This window comes from Rhinoraja longicauda, chromosome 4 (assembly GCF_053455715.1).
Source record: "Rhinoraja longicauda isolate Sanriku21f chromosome 4, sRhiLon1.1, whole genome shotgun sequence".
Taxonomy (NCBI): domain Eukaryota; kingdom Metazoa; phylum Chordata; class Chondrichthyes; order Rajiformes; family Arhynchobatidae; genus Rhinoraja; species Rhinoraja longicauda.
This window is the reverse complement of record NC_135956.1, coordinates 76,381,683-76,404,707: the sequence shown is the minus strand read 5'-3', so window position 1 is coordinate 76,404,707 and position 23,025 is coordinate 76,381,683. Positions and strand designations below refer to the sequence as shown.

Sequence of the window (23,025 nt, the reverse complement as noted above, 5' to 3'; positions counted from 1 at the left end):
CGTCTCAAACCTGTGGACTCCACTATTGCACATTATGATGTGGCAAGCTCCCAAACGATCGCAGAGTTCAGAAGAAACTGACAACAATCCCACGCCAGAGGCTCCACAGGCAGTATAAGTGCAGGCTGCCGTCCTTTTTGACCCAATAAATGATTCCATCAGTCGATGAAGTTCATCCAGTGCATTGAGGGGCCGCATAAGCTGGAGGCAGAGAGCGAAGGATACTGAATTTAATACTTACAATCAGCTCATGGGGGAAAAAAATTAACAAGGCTAATAAGACATCAACATTTGAACAGTGCTTCTACCCTCTGCAAACTCCTGCTCGATGAAAAGAATTTAAACCAATGTGATGTGAAAGATACATCCTCTGGATGCGCTGGGACGCATCCTCAATGTTCTGAGAAAAAATTAGCAATATTAGGTTTTACATAAAAAGACTGAAAAATTAAAGCAATCCTGCCCATAAGTTCTAGGAGCAGAATAAGGCCAATCGGCCTATCAAGTCTACTCCATGATTCAATCATGGTTGATCTAACTTTCCCTCTCAACCCCAATCTCCTGCCTTCATCCCATAACCCGACACCCTTACTAATCAATAATCTGTCAATCTCCGCCTTAAAAATATTAATTGAATTGGCCTTTACAGCAGTCTGTGGCAATGAATTCAACAGATTCACCACCCTTTGATTTAATTTAATTTTAATATAATTAAAGACATGTATGAAATTAACATATATTTAGTTGTAAAAATGTTCAAGTTATCTGCATTACCTTATCAATTGCAGCAGCTTTTGATGAATTCGGAGGCAAATTTGATTTGTCCAGATAAAAAGCCCTGTTCAGGGAATAAAGCCATTAGTTAGCATTCGAGGAAGAAGTTAAGCATGTACAAATTGATAACGGAGCAGTCATTCCAGGAATCTTGCTTTTCCATTAAAAAATGCATGTAAGTCCTCTCTGCCCATTAACGGCACATTTCCCACAAGTGTTGGAATAAAGGCAAAAGCAAATGTCTAAATGAGAACGCCACGTTTTTGAATGAGAATCGAAAGCAATGGTCTCAACAAACAGTATGGGGAATATAGTCACCCACGTCCCCTCCATTAGAATCTCCAAAGAAAAATAATACAATTTTCTTCAGGCATAAGGGAACTATCAATCACTTACAATCTACTGCTTCTAAATAAAACATTTAAACCGTAATGTTGTATTCTTACTGTTTTATGCTTTATTCTTAATTGTTTACTGTATGTTGTGTTGTTACATACGTGTGGAGCACCAAGACACATTCCTTGTACGTGCACATACTTGGCCAATAAACTTATTCATTCATTCATTCATTCATTCATTCATATGTGATTCAATGTTATTTCTGACAACTACTTGTGTTTTTTAAGTGTTCCAGTAAGATTTATATTGACATCATGATATAGGTGACATCATGATATAGGTGATATCAGACCCTCAGCATAGGAATACCACAAGGCTGCGTACTTTCCCCTCTCCTTTACTCTCTCTACACCAACGACTGCACCTCCACAGACTCCTCTGTCAAGCTCCTCAGGTTTGCGGATGACACTACCATGACTGGACTGATCCAGGATGGGGAGGAATCTGCCTACAGATGGGAAGTGACACAGCTGGCGTCCTGGTGCCATCGCAACAACCTGGAGCTCAATGCTCTCAAGACAGTGGAACTAATTGTAGACTTTCGAAGAGACCCCCCTCCCCTCCCCCCACTCACCATCAACAACACCATAGTCACATCTGTGGAGTCATTTAAGTTCCTTGGAACCATCATCACCAGGGACCTTAAATGGGGGGCACTATCAACTCCACAGTCAAAAAGTCCCAACAGAGGATGCACTTCCTGTGGTAACTGAACAAACACAATCTGCCACAGGCAATGATGGTCCAATTCTATACTGCTATCATTGAGTCCGTCCTCACCTTCTCCATCACGGTCTGGTTTGGCTCAGCCACCAAGCACGACATCCGGAGGCTGCAAAGGATCGTTCGCACAGCTGAGAGGGTTGTTGGCTGCAACCTTCTCCCATTGACGAACTGTACACTGCAAGGGCCAGGAAGCGAGCGGGCAAGATCATCTCTGACCCCTCTCACCCTGGCAACAAACTCTTCGAAGCACTTCCCTCTGGAAGGCGACTCCGGACTGTCAAAGCAGCCACAGCCAGACATAAAAACAGTTTTTTTCCACGAGTGATAGTTCTACTCAATGACCAAAGTCTGCAGCCCCTTTTTTGCTCTGGTTTATTTTCACCCACATGTTTAGACCGTAATGTTGTATCCTTATTGTTTTGATGTGGTTGTGCTTTATTCTTAATTGTTAACTGTATATTTGTGTTGCCATTTGTGAGCAGAGCACCAAGGCACATTCCTTGTATATGCATACTTGGCCGATAAACTTATTCATTCATTCATTCATCATGTTAATTTTTTGACAAATGTTGGTTATTATCCATGGAAAATAAAAACAAATTCTGACCAAGCTAGTGATCCCTGGAATGAATTAATAAATACCGCTAACCTTGTTCCATCTTAAATTTATGGGCCTGCTATTTAAAGAAACTTCAGACATACGAATGTAAGATGCAGCAGCAGGGGAAAAGCTCACGTTTCAAGTACCATATTATCATGAGACGAGTAGACTCAGAAAACTTGCATAATAAATAAATCAACGATTTATCAATTTTATTCAATGGTTAATTATATCAGCTTTTTTTATGACTGGGCACTCCCATTTTCCCAAAGAGAAAAAACACTTGTATGACGGTTTGTATAAAGGTAATTCAATTCAATTCAATTCACTCCAGGAATAAAAAATGTGATTTTGGGAGATGGAGTTTCAGTAACCCCCATCATCTAATGGAAGATCATGAAATGGAAACCATTGTAAAGATCTTGATAACCTCCTGAATTATTGATCACCAGTTACCAATGTGGATGTTCACAGTAAATGTTTCAAATCTAATTCAATAACATATATGTATATTGACCGTTAAAATGTCACTTTATGAAATGAGCTTTGGCACTTTGCAGGATGACAGATTAACAACAGTATTGGTATAGATACCGATTTATCATTGTCACACGTACTGAGATGCAGTGAAAAGGTTTGTTTTGCCTGCCATCTAGGCAGATTATTCCACACACGAGAACAATCATACCATTCATGAGTACCAGAGGTAATGCAAAAGAGAAAATAAAAAGAGCACAGAATATCAATGTTATAGCTACAGTAAAATAAGGTACCTTGTGTGAATAAAGGTACGTAGGGATATACTTGCTTCAAGGGAAGCAGGAAGGAGTGTTTTTTGCAGAGGAGACAGGTCAATCCAACTCGATGTTTTTAATCAGAGCTGACATATCTTAGCTACGCCATCTGTGTTCAGGGCATGTTTAAGTTTGAACCACCTGGTCATGAGGGTACAAAGCCTAGAGCCTTATTGGAGAGACTGATTAAGATGAGGAAAATTTGAATGGTTATGAACTAATTATTTTTCCTGTATCAGGCATAATACCAGAAATGATCAACTCGACCTGCACAAAACACTTTATTATATGTCATGAAGGCTGCACGGAATTGAAGATTTTCATCTAAACTATGACAGATATTAATCTGTATCAAGCTCACAGAAGATTGGAAGTTCCAATTAAAGGATCACAATGAAACTGTATTCAGCTTGTGAAAGTAAATAACAGGAGGGCATTTGCTTCAGATTTATGACTTGAGAACAGATGTATTGCCTGGTGAACCTCATTGAACAATTTACAAAGGTCGCACATTCCATGTCATACTCGGAATATTACAACTGCAATCCTGCTTCAGAGTTTCTCCCTGCTGCTGCTGTTGGCTTACATACAAAAATGCATCTAACAAATTGAGCAAGACTAATTTAGCCTTTCTAACTTTCCTACGGGAACTGATGTGTTATAATTAACACTACTGACAGAATTGTCAGCCCAGTCAGAAATCACAACAATGAGTAATAGTGAAAGTCAAATCATTGTGGTTTAAAAAAAGAGATTATTTTGAGAAAAAAAGTTAATTGGGATAATGACAGAGACCAAAAACAAATATGTCAATGGATATTTTTAAGGCAGAGAAAGATAGATTCTCGATTAGTTTGCGTGTCAGGGGTTATGGGGAGAAGGCAGGAGAATGAAGATTGAAAGATAGATCAGTCATGATTGAACGGCAGAGTAGATTTGATGGGCCGAGTGGCCTAATTCTGCTCCTATCACTTATGAACTGATGAAGACAGTATTAAGGAACAGAGAGCTTGGGGTGAATGCCCAAAAATATCTTAAGGTGGCAATGCAAGCAAATCAGGTGGCATGTCGGCATACAGGATGCCGATCGTCATTGGGGCATAGATTATAAGGGATGAGCTCATGGTACAACTTCATAAAACATTGATTCAGCTACATTTGGAATATTATGTGCGATTAAAAAGGATGGGATTAGGCTGGAGAGAATGCGGAGGAGTTTCACCAGAGTGGTGCTTGGGATGAAGTGTTTCAATTGTGAGCAGAGACTGGAAAGGCTGGGATGGATGGATGAAGCAAAGGGGGTACCCGATAAACATAGACAATATTATGAGAAGCCCAGGTAGGGTGGAGAATAAGAAACTTATCCCCTTAACAGAAGTGTTTAATACCAGAGAGCATGGGTTTAAAGTAAAAGGTAGTAGTTTGGAGGAGATCAGGGGAGAAATGTTTTCCGCCCAGATCGTGACCAGAATATGGAAGGTGCTCGCCATTTGGAGGCAGGTTCTCTCATACCATTTATGAAGTAACTAGACAAGCCCAGCATAGCAATTTATCAAATGTTATGAACCACGTGCTGGTAAATGGAGTTAATGTAGAAAAGTTCAATGGTCAGCATGGACATGGTGGACGAAAGGACCTATTTTTGTGCTTGACAACTTTTTGTCAATCATCTTATATCTGAGCTCTCCACTTAATGAACCTACTGTAACTGAAAACATTGTGGAAAGATGAATCGACCAAACGTTATAATTTTATTGACTTCACAAACTTCTTGTCAAATTCAGTGACAGCACATATGCAAATACTGCCTTTAAATTCTGCAATCTATGTTTTGGTTATGTCACATGTATATCATTTTGCAATTCAGGTATTGTCAATGTAGTGTATTATCAAGGGATTTCCAATAGCTGTTTTTTATTTTTCCCCTTTGTCTGCAATATCTCACTTATTATTTTTCACACACAACTGTCATTTACATGGACTGGATTTGCTTTCTGATTTCAATGATTGTCATTTACTTTCACTCTCTCTCCTTCCTTCCCCCTTCCCAGTTCTCCGATCAGTCTGACTGTCCCCCGGATTACATTTTATCTGTTTGCTTTGTTGTCACCTCCTAGCCAACAATGCTCCACTTTACACTTTCCTTGAGCTTCATCTCTTTGATCTCTTACACTTCCTTAATCCCTCTCCCCTGACATCAGTCTGAAGAAGGATCTCGACCCAAAATGTCACCCATTCCTAAACCAGAGATGCGGCATGTCCCGCTGAGTTACTCCAGCATTTTGTGTCTATCTTCGGTGTCATTTACATGATATAAAATAAAGCAAAGATTATAGCAATATAGTGGTTAGGCTACTGAACCAATGATCCATAAGTTTTGGTTAATGATCAGAAAACATGAAATAAAATTGCATCATAGCAGTCTCGAAAAGCCTCTCCTAGTTTTTAATATGCTACATTAACAATCTTTTTATCTGTCCCATGAAGATTGTAATGTTTTTTTCTGAGTTCCCCAGTGTACTGTTGTTGGGCTTCCCAACTAGATACAGAAATGGCTTTATGGAATGAAGCAGAGGGTCGTGGGGAGGGTTGTTTTTCAGACTAGAGGCTTGTGACTAGTGATGTACATCAGGGATCTATGCTCGGCCCATTGCTGTATGTGTTTATATCAATGATTTGGATGAGAATGTACAAGATAGGATTAATAAGTTTGCAGATAGCACTAAAGTATGTGGTATCATAGACAGACAATATGATTATCAAAACTTACAGCAGGATTAGCTGGGCAAGTAGGGAGAAGAATAGCTAATAGAGTTCAATGCAGATAGGTGTGAGCTGTTGCATTGAAGTCAAATTAGAGCATCACCTTCACAGTGAATGGTAGGGGTCGGGGTGTGTTAGAGACCAGAGGGATCCAAGAGTACAGATACATAGATCCCTGAAAATGGTGCCACAGGTGGATTGGGTGGAAGGCTTTTGGTATATTGGCTTTTATCTGTTAAGATACTGAGTATAGAAGTTGGGACATAATGTTACAGTTGTACATGACATCGATAAGACCACATTTGGAAAATTATGTCCCGTTTTGGTCATCCTGCTATAGAAAGGCTAGGATGGCAATCCTTGGAGTGCAAAAGGCAGAAGGTTGATCTTATGGAGGCATACCAAATCATGAGGGGAATAAGGTGAATGCACAGAGTCTTTTACCCAGGATAGGGGAATCAAGAACCAGAGGACATAGGTTTAAGTTGAGAGGAGAAAGCTTTAACAGGAAACTGAGGGGCTTTTTTTTTTCACTCAGAGGATGGTGGTTATAGGGAATGAGCTTACAGACAAGGTAGTTGAGGCAGGTATTATAAAATTATTTAAAAGACACTTGGGCTAAGTACATGGATAGGAAAGGCTTGGAGGAATACGGGCCACATGCAGGCTAATGGAACCACCTTAGATGTTGTACCTTGGTCGGCATTGATATGTTGGGCCGAAGGGTCTGTTCCCATAATGTATGACTCTGTCAATGTAGACAAATTGGTTAGTAAGTTTGCAGATGACACCGAAATTGGTGGAGTTGCGGTCAGTGAATAAGGATGCAGTGGGATAACAATTAGTTACACATATGGGTGGAAAAATAGCAGATGAAGTTTAATTCGACCAAGTGTGACATATGGGATGGTGTATACAAGGGGAAAGTATACAGTTAATGGGAAGACCCTTGACGGGATTGATGTACAGGGTGGGGGATCATGTGGTCCAAGTCTATAGTTTCCTGACGGCAACACAAGTAGATAGAGTGATAAAGGAGGCATGTGGTATGCTTGCCTTCATCGGTAGGCTCATTGAAGATAAAAATCAGGAAGTCATTTTGCAGCTTTATAAAGCTTTGGTGTGGCTATTGTTGGAGTACTGTGTACAGTTCTGGTCTCCCCATTACAGGATGTGGAAGTGTTGGAGAGAAGAGGTTTACCAGAATGATGTCTGGATTAGAGACGATCCAGTCTGATAAAGAGAGGTTGGACAAACTTGCGTTGTTTTTTCTGGTGTATTGAAGATTGAGGGGACACCGGAGAGCATTAGATATAATTAAGAGAGGCATTGATAGGGTAGACACTCACAACTTTTTTCCAAGGATGGATATGGCAAAAACCAGAGGGCGTGGCTTCGAGGACAGAGGGAGAAAGTTCAAATGTGGTGTGTGGGTCAAGTTTTTTTACACCAAAAAAAAGTGGTGGGTGCCTGGATTGCACTGTCATGGGCAGTAATGGAACCAAATACAAGGTTTTGAGTAGGTGTATGAATATACAGGGAATGGAGGGATATGGAATACATGCAGGCAGAGGAGATTAGTTTAACTTGGCATCATTGTTGACACAGATATTGTATGGCAAAGGGCCTGTTCCTGTGCTGTACTATTCTATGTTTAGCAAGGAACTGCTGATGCTGGTTTAAATCGAAGATAGACACAAAATGCTGGAGTAACTCAGCTGGCCAGACAGCATCTCTGGAGGGAAGGAATGGGTGATGTTTTGGGTCGAGACCCTTCTTTGAGTTACTCCAGCATTTTGTGGCTTATGAAATGCAATAACTTCTTTTTATTCTGACCCCCCCCCCCCCCACCCCCCAACTGTTCTTGACTGAGACTAAGGTAAATAATCCAATCTTGCTTACTGTTTAAAATTAGTTTCTAATCCTACTTCCTTCAAATCTTAGTGCAAAGGCACAGGTTCAAGGCTTCCATGCGGAAGCTGCACTTGGTGAGAGTATGATTCAGAGAAGCAGAGTGATATAAATTCTATTTCCAATCAACACTGCCCGAGGCAAAACATCTGGTGGCAACCAAGGAGAGGAAGGGATCCAATCCCGAGCTCTATTAGGTGGTGGGTGTTTTGATCCTTGATTCTCAGTTTGATCCTGAGGGAGTTGATCCTATTGCAAGTTAGACTCTGATCCTGGGGTGAGTGATCAATCCATGGCTACTCTGATTCCCGATCTGTGGGTGGGTATTTCTAGGGGATAATGGGTGTATTCCCAACCTGATGGCAGCAAAGCAGGTGAACTTGGAAGAATGGAAGGGATAACCTTTTGTGGCCCAAAGGCAGAACTGAAAGGCTTCTCAACATTTCCTTGAAACTATCCTCGATATCCTCCTTGGGAACCAAAAATCTTGCAAGGGAAGTCATCTGTGATTCTTCCAGCTTTAATGGAATATTTTAACAGCCCAAACCATTCCGTGGGAGTAGGTTTGTCGCCTGGGCCTTGCCCTGCTTTACTCTGAAGTGGGATATTTGGAAATGGATTTGAGATTTAGTATTTTTAAACTTTTCTGTCAAGTTGAAGCCACCAGTTTTCCATAAATAAAGCATCCCTCATGCACTCCAAAAAATATTATCTTGTAATTATCACTGTTTGAAATTAAGTGGTTGGGATTTTTCTGTAATGTCTGCAAACTCATGCCCTAGACTGAAAGAATGAACAATATTGCATAGTGTTATTTAAGAAATATTATGCTGTGCCACATTATTTGATCTGATCTTTGAGTCCATTTCCTGCAGTATGAAAAAGTGAAACTTGACTGATGAGAAAATGGTGACATTACTGATGTAATTTGTCTATTTTCCATATTAATGTTCAACAGTGTAATGTTCTTGAATTTATGATGGATGATATGTGGATGATACAGAGTGATTAAACATCTTTTGTTACTTCACACCATGACCGTATATTGTGGATAATCAAAATAGAAGAAATGGCTTTCCAGAACATGTGATATTTTAAACATTTTTTCCTTTGAGATTTGGAATATAACACAATGTTGTGTATAATAAGCTTTGTTGTTTTCTCCAGCGGATTATCATAGCAGTGGTCACACTGTGATCAATGGTTGGAAAATACATAACACTGCCCAAAATAAATGGTGTGTCTGCATGGCCAAGTCATCGGAAGACAAGCAGAAATGGCTGAAGGCCTTTCTAAAGGAGCGAGAACGAAGAAAGAGTAAGCTGTATAAGTTTACACTTCATTAAGCATGAATGACATTAATGAATTTGAGTTTCTCGGTACAGCTGCCCTCTGACATCCTATCCTCTTTCAACCCGCGACACTTCCATCCTCACCCCTGCTTCTTTCTGCACACTCTCCCAGCTGTGCTCTGACCTAGGGCTTTCAAGTGCAGTCATGTACTTGGCCATATTCTGGCATCCTTTGCTCCCGACCTCACACCTGCCCTCGCTTTTGCCCACTTTCCCACTGCCAGTGATTTAGGGGTGTTCTGCCCAGCCATTGCTAAGAGGGATTGGTTAAGACAGAAGCAGGTGAGTGTGGCTGCAAATGGCAGTTATCCCTTAGTCAGGTCTGCTGGAACTGTAATGATAGCTGTTGTCCTGTATGCTTCTGAGACTTGGACCACTTGTAGAGAGCAATTGTTTTTCATTTAGGATCTGGTTGTTGCATGCAAGACCAACTTTTATTACCCATCCTTGATTGTCCTGGAGAAGGTGGCAATGAGCTGCCTTTTTGAACTGATGCAGTCATTAAAATAAAGGAATCCCCACAGTCCTGTTGAGAGGGGAATTCTAGGACTTGGATCCAACAATAAAGAACCAGTGATATATTTCCCAGTCAGGATGGTGTCCAACTTGAAGGGGATCCTGCAGGTCTTGATCCTCTTTGGTTATGGTTTGGTGATTGCTGTCGGACTAGCCTGGGAGATTGACTGCCACGCATTTTATATATGGTACATCCAGCAGTCATTGTGTTCTGGTGTTGGCAGCAGTGAATGTTTAGGATGGTTAATGCAAGGCCAAGCAATTAGCTACATTGTATTGGATTGTATCGAGCTTCCCCGAGAGCTGGTGCTGCTCTTATTTAAATAAGTGCATGACATTCCATCATTCTCCTGACTTGTGCTCTGTAAATGATCTAAAAGACTTTGGCGTCAACTGTATAGCAAGGAACTGCAGATGCTGGTTTACACCGAAGATAGACACAAAATGCTGGAGTAACTCAGCGGGACAGGCAGCATCTCTGGAGAGAAGGAATGGGTGACGTTTTGGGTTGAGATCCTTCTTTGATTTACTCCAGTATTTTGTGGCTTATGAAATGCAAAAAGTCCCGATTTTTATTCTGACTCCCCCCCCCCCCCCCCCCCACCTCAACTGTTCTTGACTGACACGAAGGTAAATAATCCAATCTTTTTGTCTACTCTGTTTAAAATTATTTTCTAATCCTACTTTCTTCAAATCTTCGAGCAAAGGCACAGGTTTAAGGCTGCCACGCTGAAGCTGCACTTGGTGGGAGTTTGATTCGGAGAAGCAGAGTCATATAAATTCTATTTCCAACCAACATTGCCCTGGGCAAAATTCTGCTCAGAACATGTGATTTGAAAAATTATCCTCATGAATATCACCCTAACATATCACCACAAAATAATTACATGTGAATAAAGCCGATTGGCCTCATCATCCACTCAGGGAGATTGTAAACTGCACCATCCATCCTATCTCCGAATATTTGCGTCTGTTCTCTGCTTTAATCATACTTTTTAAAATTCACAAATCAGCATTTAGTTTGCCTTTAGGTAAATTGAAATTTCCGCTCTTAATGTGAAACTTTGCTTAACAGTCATTTTCTAGTTGTAATCTTCAACATCATTTCGTAACTTAGTGCCTAGTCCACATATCATCTCTCAAGTTGAAAAATTCAGATTGTTTCCAATTCCTTCTCCATTACTCAGATTGACAGCTCTGAAGATTTATCTAATATTTCTTCTCTTCATAGTCATTGATTCATAAATATATAGTATTAGTATAATCAGAACACAGCTTTTAACGTGCAGAACAATCAAAATATTACACAGTTTGATTAGTTTGGGTAATTCAGTTTTCAATTGACTTTGGTGATTATTGCATTGTTTTTACTGTGGGGAAAACAGAAGTGCTCTTCAACAGATAGTTGTTTATTGGTCATCTTGCTCTCTAGATACTAAAGGTGATTAATAACTATCCCCACTGAGTCTGTGAAGACATCCAGGTCTCAAAATAGATCTGTAGCTAAAACAAAGGTAGATCACAAAATGCTGGAGTAACTCAGCGGGACAGGCAACATCTCGAGAGAAGAAATGGGTGAAGTTTCGGGTTGAGACCCTTCTTCAGATTAAAACAACGTTATTCATGTAATGTTTACAATGTCATTCATGTAAATCACCTTTCCTTCTTATCAACACTTGTGCTCATTAAATTTCATCCCTAATTAAGTTTGTACTTTAAGCTGGTTTCTTTAAATTTCACTGCCTGTCCGATTTCACATGAACTGGAAAATTGACCAGAATTATTTCACAGAATTTGCTAAGCGGAATAGTTTATAACCCAACGGTGTGAACATTGAGTTTTCCAATGTTGAGTAATACACCTGGGGGGGGGGGGGGGACAACTCCACCCTCTACCCACCCCCCCTTCACTCTCTCCCTCTATCCTGTGCCTTTCCACCCTGGTGTGCACCTATTGCAGGCCATCTCAGCCTCCCACCCCAGTCGCACTGCATCTTTCCCCATCTTCTTAAGTTCATAAGTGATAGGAGCAGAATTAGGCCATTTGGCCCATCAAGTCTACTCTGCAGTTCAATCATGGCTGATCTATCTATCCCTCTCAACCTCATTCTCCTGCCTTCTCCCCATAACCCCTGACACCCATAAGAATCAAAAATCTATCTATCTCTACCTTAACAAAATCCATTGACTTGGCCTCCACAGCCTTCTGTGGTAATTAATTTCCACAGATCCACCACCCTCTGACTGAAGAAATTCCTCCGTGTTTCCTTCCTAAAGGAACGTCTTTATATTCTGAGTGTCCTTTCATACACTCATCTCCCATCCCTGAATCCCTCGTTTCCCTTTCATCCTTCCACTTTCCTCTGCCACTGTAAAAAATAAAACGGTAATCGTAAAATGGGATGATGATGTCCAAAGGTAACAGGACAACTGTTGAACTGCCTTGGGGTTGGTTTTGAAAGAAAACCCCAGGAACGCGGAGGTGCATGATTTACCACTGTTGTTCGAGCATTCTGAGAATGAGGAATGCTGAAGTGCCCTTGTGAAATCTGTCAAGGCTAATAGTGTTAACAAACAACAAAGAAAAAAAATTTGTATAAAAGATCACATGAATCTTTGTTTGGTGAACTGTCTAGTTTGACTATTCCCAATGGTTGTTGTTATTGACACTTTTGAATAACGTGTAGCCATGTTTGCCTTTTTCACCCAATCCTTGTGGTGTGTTTTAAAGTTTTCTTTAACACCACCTATATCCATCCCTCGGTCTTCACATTTCTTACTGCTTGTTCACTCCTTGTTTGACACCCTTTGTCTCCTTTTCACCTCAAGCCTTTGTCACTTAGTCCACCCATCTGACAATCAAACCTCCATCACCTGCATCCACTTACCACTTGCCAGGCTTTGTCCTGCCCCCACCTCTCTTTTCCAACTTTCTCCCCTCTACTGCAATCAGTCTAAAGAAGACACCACGGATGGTGCCTGAGCCGTTGAGTTCCTCCAACTCTTTGTGTTTTGCTAACCATCAGGATACTCCATTTGGTATTTAGGTTTAGGTTTATTGTTATCACGTGTAGCAAGGTTCAGTGAAAAGCCTTGTTATGCATGCTTTTCAATCAGATAATATGATGCATAAATATTATGTAATAATAAAGAATCCAAATAATATGATAAATAAATACAATCAAGTCTAATGCAAGTACAATAGGTGGGGCAAAGGGGAAGATACAGAGTGCGTTGTAGCACAACTGTTCCGTAAACAAAGTCCAATGACTGCAATGGGAATGCAATTAGAAGTAAATCAGACAGTACTCAAGCTTATGGAAGGATCATTCAGAAGCCTAACAACAAAGTGTAAGAAGCTGTTCCTGAGTCTAGAGGTGCCGTTTCAAGTTTCTGTATCTTTTGCCCATCGGAACCCGGGAGAAGAAGGAATCACCAGTATGGATCAAGTCATTGATTAAGTTGGCTGTTTTTCTGAGGCAGTATGACGTGTAGATGGAGTTAATGGTGGTGATAGACACAAAAAGCTGGAGTAACTCAGTGGGACAGGCAGCATCTCTGGAGAGAAGGAATGGGTGACGTTTTGGCTCGAGTCCCTTCTTCAGACTGATAGGGATATGGGAAATGAGAGATATAGACGGTGATGTGGAGAGATAAAGAACAATGAATGAAAGATATGCAAAAAAGTAACGATGATAGAGGAAACAGGCCCTTGTAAGCTGTTTTTCAGGTGAAAATGAGAAGCTAATGCGACTTAGGGTGGGGAGGGATAGAGAGATAGGGAATGCCGGGGCTACCTGAAGTGAGAAAAATCAATATTCATACCACTGGGCTGTAAGCTGCCCAAGTGAAATATGAAATGCTGTCCCTCCAATTTGCGTTTAGCCTCACTCTGACAATGGAGGAGACCAAGAACAGAAAGGTCTATGTAGGAATGGGAAGGAGAATTAAAGTGTCCGGCAACTGGGAGATCAGGTAGGTTCAGGCGGGCTGAGCGAAGGTGTTCTGCAAAACGATCGCCCAGTCTGCGTTTGGTCTTGCCGATGTATAAGAGTCCACATCTTGAACAACGGATACAGTAGATGAGGTTGGAGGAGGTGCAAGTGAACCTCTGCCTAATCTGAAAGGACTGTTGGGGTCCATGGACAGAGTCGAGGGAGGAGGTATAGCGACAGGTGCTGCATCTTCTGCGGTTGCAGGTGAAGGTTCCTGGGGATGGGATGGGAAGGTGTGGGTGGGAAAGGATGAGTTAACCGGGGAGTTGCGGAGGGAACGGTCTCTGCGGAAGGCGCAAAGGGGTGGAGATGGGAAAATGTGGCCAGTGGTGGGATGCCGTTGGAGGTGGCGGAAGTTTTGGAGGATTATGTGTTGTGGTGGTGAGTCTGGTCTGTGAGATTGACTTAGCTACATCTACATCTCACTATCACAGGGAGAATGTACAGCTAAGGTCAGAAATTAAACCTGGTCATTGGAGTTGTGAGGTAACTACATAAACTGCTACACCAATGTACCACAGGTAAATATCACCTGAATCAAGAACTAGAGGCTTGGATTAAGGTTCAGAATAGGAAGATGTTGGGATGAAGGTCAGATGCCGCATTTGGTGGTCATTTGTGATTGGCAGTTTGGGTAGGATTGGTGTCAAGGAGATAGAGGGTGGATCTAAGGACCGGTGATTAAAGTTTTGTTTAAATTACTGACCTCTTGGTGTCAGGATGGAACAGGCAACACCGTTAGTAATAGTCTAGGATATCCACTGGAAACAAGGACATGGTGGAGGACTTGATGGACACCAGGTAAGTAAATAAACTAAATCAAATTACCTAAATCATTTATCTAAATCAAATTCCAGAGCTGAGTTGGGACAAAAGGGCTCCTTTAAATTGCCCTCGTGCAGCTTAATAAGGCAAGCTTCAGAACTCCTTCAGATCACCTTCTGAACAAGGTGAAGTTGTTTCTCCTGCTAACACTTTGAACAAGGATAGAATGGAGGATGTCATTATAATGTGTGAGCTCAGTGAGGAAACTGTGCAAATGCAATTCATGACAGAAAGTGTCTGATCAAATTTGTGAAATGGTGTGAACTGGCCCAGGGTCTCTGGTAATCATGAAGTCTTGCTTTTAGAAATAAAATAGCATGATGCAATCAAAAGGACACAGAGTGCTGGAGTCACTCAGTGGGTTTGGCAGCATCTCTGGAGAACATGAATAGGCGACATTTTGTGTCAGGACTCGTCTTCAGGTTCAGACAATGATGCAATCAGATTTCTAGATCCACATCATTGTCCAGAAATTGATCAATACTCGGTAATATTTCCGACTAAATTGATGAAATCATAAGCTCTGGAGGTACCTAAGAGACAAATAACTGACACTGAACTTATAGACTTTGTTGGGAAGGTAAGCAGGAAGGGTTAGGTGCTATCATCATCCATATGTTCCATTGGCGAGTGCTTCGTTGGAAACTGGGATTCCACACTGAACAATTAGAAACATCAAAACAGCAATTGGTTTTATGAAAGGTGGTCCAGATTTTATAACAGAATGAGTACAGGTGCTATTTTAAAATACACCCTCAACTCCCAACTACCAGGGTGACACGGTGGCAGAATTGCTGCCTTACAGCGCCAGAGCCCTGGGTTCGATCCTGACCATGGGTGCTGTCTGTACAGAGTTTGTATGTCCTCCCTGTGACATGTGGGTTTTCTCCGGGTGCTCGGTTTCTTCCCACATTCCAAAGACGTGCAGGTTTGTAGGTTAGTTGGGTTCTGTAAATTGTCCCCAGTGTGTAGGTTCAAACTAGTGTGCAGGTGATCGCTGGTCACCATGGATTCAGTGGGTCAAAGGACCTGCTTCCACGCTGTATCTCTAAACTACTGGCAGGACAGTGAGCTCCCAGAAGCCAGAAGCACAACACAAGGACAACATAAGGATCAACTCAAAAAGCGCCATTACAGCCCCAATAGCTGAGAGGACTTGGCACAGGATGGAGTAATATGGAGAATCACCGTTCACAAAGGAGTCACACTCCTTGAAAATGTCCTCCGACATGCCAGCAACAAAAGGGGAGGCTCACCACCAAAAAGGCACAACCATGTCCCACCATCAATACCACTCATCCATCCATACCCACACTTAAATAATGCCTGTGGCTCCATGATCAGCCATTTTAGCCATCTCAAGATATAGAAACAGAAACATAGGAAATAGGTGCAGGAGTAGACCATTCGGCCCTTTGAGCCAGCACCGCCATTCAATATGATCATGGCTGATCATCCAAAATCAGTACCCCCTTTCCTGCTTTCTCCCCATATTCAATGATGCCATTAGCCCTAAGAGCTATATTGAACTCCCTCTTGAATACATCAATGTATTTGGGTCTATGAGACCCATAGAAACAGCCCACCAGGAGGACAAACATACTCGACTTTGAATGATCACTGATAACGAGTTAAATATAATTACAAAAGTGATTTCAGAGGGTCTAATAGAAGACAGCCATGTCTAGATTTTGTATTTCTGATGCCCAAATGAATCACATGCCTAAATGCCAGCGCTGTTGACCTCATCAATTGGATGACGGTTCAGTTGGAAGAGAATGTAGGACAGCAGCATTCTGGAGTTTATATGCTGAAATCAGCCACCAAATGCCACTGCCATATCAGACAGATATTATGAGATAGTCCAGGGTGGAGAAATGGATTATTTGTTGGCAATTTGCCTGATTGAAGATTTTTTTGGCTGATTTTCTTTGATTCACATAAACTAACACAAAAGCTGCAGCTGAGCTTTGAAAAGCGAGATGCTTTTCGATTAATTATTCCACACTGTCATAATGAAGTTATGTTACCAATTCAAATTACATTGCTATTGTCTGTTTGCTAACTCCTGAAGAGCATTGTAAGGTGATTTACAAGAGTGTATTTCTTTTGTCTGATTTCTAACATTCAAAACATTGTCAGTCAGCACAATAATCATGAAATATACAAGCAAAGCCCATACCTGAGCTTTTGACAGTATTGCTTGACATTTTCCAGGGAGGATGCATTGATCTGAGCTTGAAATTCTTCCACGGACGTATTTTCTGTGTAGTAATAACCTTCCAAGCTTTCCATTGCTAGAGGAGAAAGAAGTTTCATTCATCAGTTTGTGCATTTGAAACAATTAGCAGGATCACAAACTCCAGTTACATCATCTAGGAATAAGGATATTATTTCATACCTTGTGTAAACAGCACTGGGTGGACTTTAACACCACTTCCATTCTTTAATCTCTGAGGAAGTTGCTCAAAATTGTAATTCTCCAGGTAGAAAAATACTTTTAAGGCCTGTCGATTCCCTTCTACATTGTACGTGATGGGATTATCTGCGTGAAATGAAAAGTAAGTGAACATTTTACCCAGTCCAATGATGGGTGTGATTTAACAACAAGCCGTGTGCAGCTCAAGAGTGTTGAGGGAGTGTCAAAAGTGTTTACTTGTCATAAGCACTGGGACCGCAGCAATGAGATTCTTCATAAAGGTAATATTCCTCTAAGAAAGTTTATTTTTCTGATTTTCTTTTTGGTTGCTTCAATGAGATTATTCAGAGGGTTGCGTAAGCAGACAAATCAGATATATGTGTGCTTGTCACAAAGTCCTTTATTAAGACACATCTGTGAGGCATCTTCTCCATTTTTAAAATCGTCTGTTCATTTCTTCTGATGATATCTCCATAAAATATCTTGGGATCTTTCTCTATGCTTAAAATTCTATTTGAATGGTAGTGGCACGGTATCTCATATGGGGTTGGGTGAGGAATTCCAAGCAACATATAGTTGAAGTAATGACAATATATATCATGATGAGAATACCAAATGATTTATAGTGGATATTACTTCCGTGACTTCATTATCCAAACAAACTGATGGAGGACTTAGAATTATATTTGTTATTTAGAATTTGTTTTCTACTACTAGTTAAAAGCCCCACTAAAAAATTATGAAAATAACTCTGACCTTTTTTGTGCTGACACCTTGCTGCCATCAAACTTCCGTGGCAAATATGGTATTATCCATGTGTCATGCAATCACATGCTAAAATCACATCAAGCTCCTACTTACATTAAAGTTCTCACTTCTTCATATTTAGGAAATTGTTTCAGAATTCTTTCAGAAATGGCCTCAAGCTGAGCAAAACAGGTCAGTTAAATTGATGTCACCATCAGTGCTACGTTAAACTGGAGAGCAGAATGCTGCTTCTGTTTAAATCCCCATATTCCTCTTTGACTGGGATAAAATCATCCCGCAGAAGTCTAGGTTGAAGGCATAGGTCACTGGTACTTAAATGCTGTACTGATAGCAGCATTAACAGGGAAGAAAATATAGGTAGGTTTAATCTACTCTCATCTCTATCTATTTCAGTTACCTGTTTATCTAGATACTAAAACTCTCATTTGCTTGTTTGTTTGTTCCTGAACTACAGTCAAAATGGTACGCGATCGCGAGACAATTTTAGGCCCACCTTACTCACCATTTGGTTTCATTGAAATCGGTGATATATTTTTTAAGTTATTCACATTTTAAAGTTTAAATCTATCTCCTAGGGAGGGAGGGGGGAGAGAGGGAGGAGCATAAAGGGGGTTGAGGGGGATGGAGTTGGAGGAGGGGAAGGGGAGGGGGAGGGAAGGGGAGGAGGGATGGAGGGGTGAGCGGAGGGGGACGGGAGGAGGGGAGGAGGATGGGGGAGGGAGGGGAGAGGAGGGAGGGGAAGGGGAGGGGGAGGAATGGGGGAGGGGAAAGGGGGAGTGGGAAGGGGAGGGAGGGAGAGGAGGGAGGCGACAGGGATGGAGGGGGATGGGAAAGGGGGAGGGGGAGGGGGGAGGGGGAAGAGGGGAGTGGGGAGTGGGGAGGAGAGGGTGCTGCACCAATGCAGGAGAGGTTTGGGCCCAACAGGTACACTTGGTCTCTATCAAATAAAGCTGGTTTAGATTCAACAAAGGCAACAGCCTGAAGTCTTAAAAACTATTGGGGTTGTTCTCGACCTCTAGGCCCAAATTCCTTTCGATATCACTGACAGATAAGGAAGTTTCAGAGATTGATCCGTACAATGTCAGGGTGTGCTTTTGCCATTCATATGAATTATGCTTGTCCACTATATTAGTGACTGATGAGCATTGGCTGCATCACCAGAGGTTAGGAGTCATTTTTGCTTATGATTTTCACGTTTCTATTTTTTAGTTTAGTTTAGTTTAGAGATACAGCGCAGAAACTGGCCCTTTGGCCCACCGAGCCTGCACTGACCTGCGATCCCCGCACATAAAGACCATCCTACACACACTAGGGACAATTTACACTTATACCAAGCCCAATTAACCAACAAAACTACATCTTTGGAGTGTGGAAGGAAATCGAAGATCTCGGAGAAATTCAGGAGTCTGTTTTCATTGTGGGTCAGTAACACTCTGAGATACAGTACAGGTCATTTTCCTGGAAGATAATCACACTGGGTAAATGTATAGTGTAACTTGAGCACAATACAATGGAGTCCCTGGGCACTCTGTAACCGTAGCAAAACATAATTGTTGGAGGAACAGGTTGAGCAGAATCTGTAGGGGTAAAGGGATTGTCTATGTTTCGGGTTAAACCCATGTATTTCCCCTGTCGTCGTTCCCCCCCTCGTGTCTCTATAACATCTCAATAATTTCCATGTGCACAAAAAATGGATGTAGTCACCAGCTTTTTCAAAGCATTAAAAATTAATCACCATTGAGTGGCGCTTTGTGGATACAGCAAAGGATGTACTCTGAGTACTCACTCATAACAAGCTTTAGTGTAAAACCCAATTATTGATATATTGTCTGCTATGACAAAAACAGTCATAGATTGCACCATGTAACCCAAAACTTGCAAATGCACAAACAACAGAACACTTGCCACCATGTAATTTTTTCCAATGAAAACAGAGTAATGTTTCCTAAAAAAATGCATTGACAGGACAATCGCTATTAAATACCAATGATGTGCATAATATGAATCCCAGTCATTTGTGGTATCCACGCGCGACTGGCAGAGAATTATTCATCTACATTCTGGCCAGAGACAGTGATTACACTACATCCAGAACACAATTATACGCAATCAATATTAGAACTTGTTTGTTATTTGTGAACTGCACAGTACAGGTGGAGCACTGTCTTGTGCAGTATCATTGAAACTTAAGAGACCGGAGACTCTGCTCAGCATAGATATTAATGCGATGCCCTTTGCATGTTGAGAAAATGCAGATAACGTCCGATATTATCTGATAATTTCAGTATAGTTTTGAACAATATATAAACTCTTATAAACAATTCATAATTTAACCAAAAAATCAATGTTTTGTTCTCTACTTCAGCAAAGCAATCTATTAAAACAAAAACTATGTTTATAATTCCTCTGCTGACATCTGAACAGAGTTATTATTGTGGACATACAATGGGGAAAAACATCTTACTTGCTACAAGTGGTTCTTCTTCAGACTGTCGAAAATAGAAAGTGACTTTTTCCAGGTCAGACATGGCAACCAAGGTGTCTTCCAGCATAGCCTGCTCATCCATCTAGAAAACGCATGCAAACAGAAGAAAGTTTAATAAAGTATTAGATGGAATTAATATCTTGTAAAAGTATATACTACCACTCCTAATGTATCTGACTTCAAAATGTATTTGCATGTATTCATTTTAATGTGACATCATAGCCAAAAATGATGCTGATTCTTTGATTAAATGAACTGGGATGTTAGTTAAGGTAGTGATATTAAGATGCAGTCCATAAGAGATTCACTAGGCTAATCCTGGGATGAGTGGATTGTTCTATCAGAGCAGCTAAACAGGGTGGATCTGTCCTCTTTTGAAGTTCAGCAGAATGTGAAGTGATCTTATTGAAATACTTAAAATTCCAAGGAGGCTTTGGGATGTTTTCATTTGGTGAGTGTCTCGAATGAGGGGGTTATCATTTCAAGTTAAAAAGCTGATCACTTGGAACTGAGAGTTGTGGAGGCTAGATCACTATATTTAAAGTGAAGGTAGATGATATTTTGAAACTGATTTTTGATCAGTCTGAAGAAGGGTCCCAACCTCAAACATCACCTATCCATGTTCTCCAGAGATGCTGCCTGACCCGTTGAGTTACTCCAGCATTTGGTGCAATTTTTTTGAAAGGTTGGGGAATAGAAGGTTACGGGTATCTGTCACAGAGGAGGGCTTGAGGCTTGAGGGGAGATCAGCCATAATCAAAGATAACAGAGCAGAGCAAGATAGACCCCTTGACCATAAAAAACATAGTATGTCATGGCGCCATTTAAGTAGGTAGAAACTTGCAGAAACATTTAAAAAGAAAAATAACAAAAATCTGTGAATTGATAGATGAGATATATTCTGCATTTTTATGGTATCATCACACATACTATTCCCCCAAAACACTGATTACACTGCGAGAGGCATAACAAACGGTGGGTTTTGCTTATTAAAATGGCAGATGTTCCGATCCTTTGCATACTACACTTCAGTATAGGCAATTTCAAAGGAGTGGTTCATCTTGCTCCTCTAGTATCTTTGGCCATAATCATGCTGATTGCACGACTCACAGGCCCACCATTCTGTCCTCATCCTCCTCCATTGCCCACCCGCTCAGTGTGCATATATTTCTCCCATCACCCTTGTCAACTTTTTCTTTTCCCCTCCTTTCGCTCATTGCCCGCCCCTCTGATTTACATATCCCCCCTTCCCATTTTATTCCCCTCTTTCCCCACCCTTCTGTCCCCTTCCACCTTGAACCCCCCTCCCCCCACCTCCAGCTTTGCATTTCATTCCTTATCTGACATCCTTTCGTCTCTTTTTCACATCCACCCATCTGCCAATGACCCCTCCTCACCTGCATCCACCTGTCATTTGCCATATTTTCCCCCGTCCCTCCAATATGTTTCCAGCTCCCTCCCCTGTAATTTGTCAGTCTGAAGAAGCCAGCCGGATTCGTTGTCTGTTCATTTCCCTTCACAGATGCTGCCTGACCCACTGAGTTCGTCCAGCACTTTGTTTTTCCGCTAAGGATGCAATGCTGTGATGCAATAACAATCAATGTTTGGCCAGAGGAGATGCAGATTTACCTGACTAAAGTAATTTTTCCTGCTCCTGAAATGATTTGATGCTGTTCACATGTTACCAAATGAAGAAATATTCTATACCCGTGACCACTACCACCTAACAAGATGACTTCAAATTTTAAAAACTTGGTTGATATCATAAAATATATAAGAAAATAACGGGTGACGTTTCGGGTCGAGACCCTTCTTCAGACTGAAGAAGGGTCTCGACCCGAAACGTCACCCATTCCTTCTCTCCCGAGATGCTGCCTGACCTGCTGAGTTACTCCAGCATTTTGTGAATAAATACCTTCGATTTGTACCAGCATCTGCAGTTATTTTCTTATAAGAAAATAACTGCAGATGCTAGTACAAATCGACGGTACAAATAAAATATATACTTCAGAATAACTTATTTCTAGAATTAAGTCTAGAACCAAAGATGATTGTCAAAAAATACTGGAATCACGCAGCAGCACAGGCAGCAGCTATGGAAAGAGTAACAGTGTTAACATATCATGTCAAGGACTATGTCAGAACTGGAACAGAGAGAATGGAGGAAGGAATTAAAAGGATAAAGTGAATCTTTCTGACAAGGTGAAAATAGAACTGGCAACACGATCCTGTAGTTTAGAAACATAAATCTAAGAGCAGGAGGAGAGAAGCACAGAGGGGGAGCATTGAGAGAGGATGTTGCTAAACTCTCGTCAGAGAGAAGAAGAGTCTCGACCCGAAACGTCACCCATTTCTTCTCTCCCGAGATGCTGCCTGACCCGCTGAGTTAATCCAGCATTTTGTGTCTACCTTCTAAGAGCAGGAGTTGGCTATTCAGCCCTGCCTATCCGCTCCACCATTGAATGCAATCCAGGCTGATCATTCATTTAAGTATAGACACAAAATGTTGGAGTAACCAGGCAGCAACTCTGGAGAGAAGGAATGGGTGACTTTTTTTGGATCAAGACCCTTCTTCAGATTCATTTCAGTACCCTGTTTCTGCTTTCTTCCCGTAATCCCCGATCCCTTTAGCATTATGAATAAATTCTACTTCTTCCCTGAATATATTTAATCATGTCCTCTGCTACCCTCTGTGATA

General features: G+C 41.2%; 1 protein-coding gene across 3 annotated transcripts in view; it reads right to left on the bottom strand.

Annotated features, from left to right (window-relative positions):
- The window catches only part of prex2 (phosphatidylinositol-3,4,5-trisphosphate-dependent Rac exchange factor 2), a 264,841-nt gene that overhangs the window by 44,975 nt on the left and 196,841 nt on the right, over positions 1-23,025 (bottom strand). For all 3 annotated transcript variants that reach the window (XM_078398119.1, XM_078398117.1, XM_078398118.1), the window contains 5 exons: positions 20,307-20,409; positions 17,057-17,200; positions 16,838-16,952; positions 775-838; positions 11-201 (listed from right to left, as the gene is read on the bottom strand). In XM_078398119.1, the coding sequence (XP_078254245.1) occupies positions 11-201; positions 775-838; positions 16,838-16,952; positions 17,057-17,200; positions 20,307-20,409 (617 nt within the window). The remainder of the gene's footprint in view (positions 1-10; positions 202-774; positions 839-16,837; positions 16,953-17,056; positions 17,201-20,306; positions 20,410-23,025) is intronic.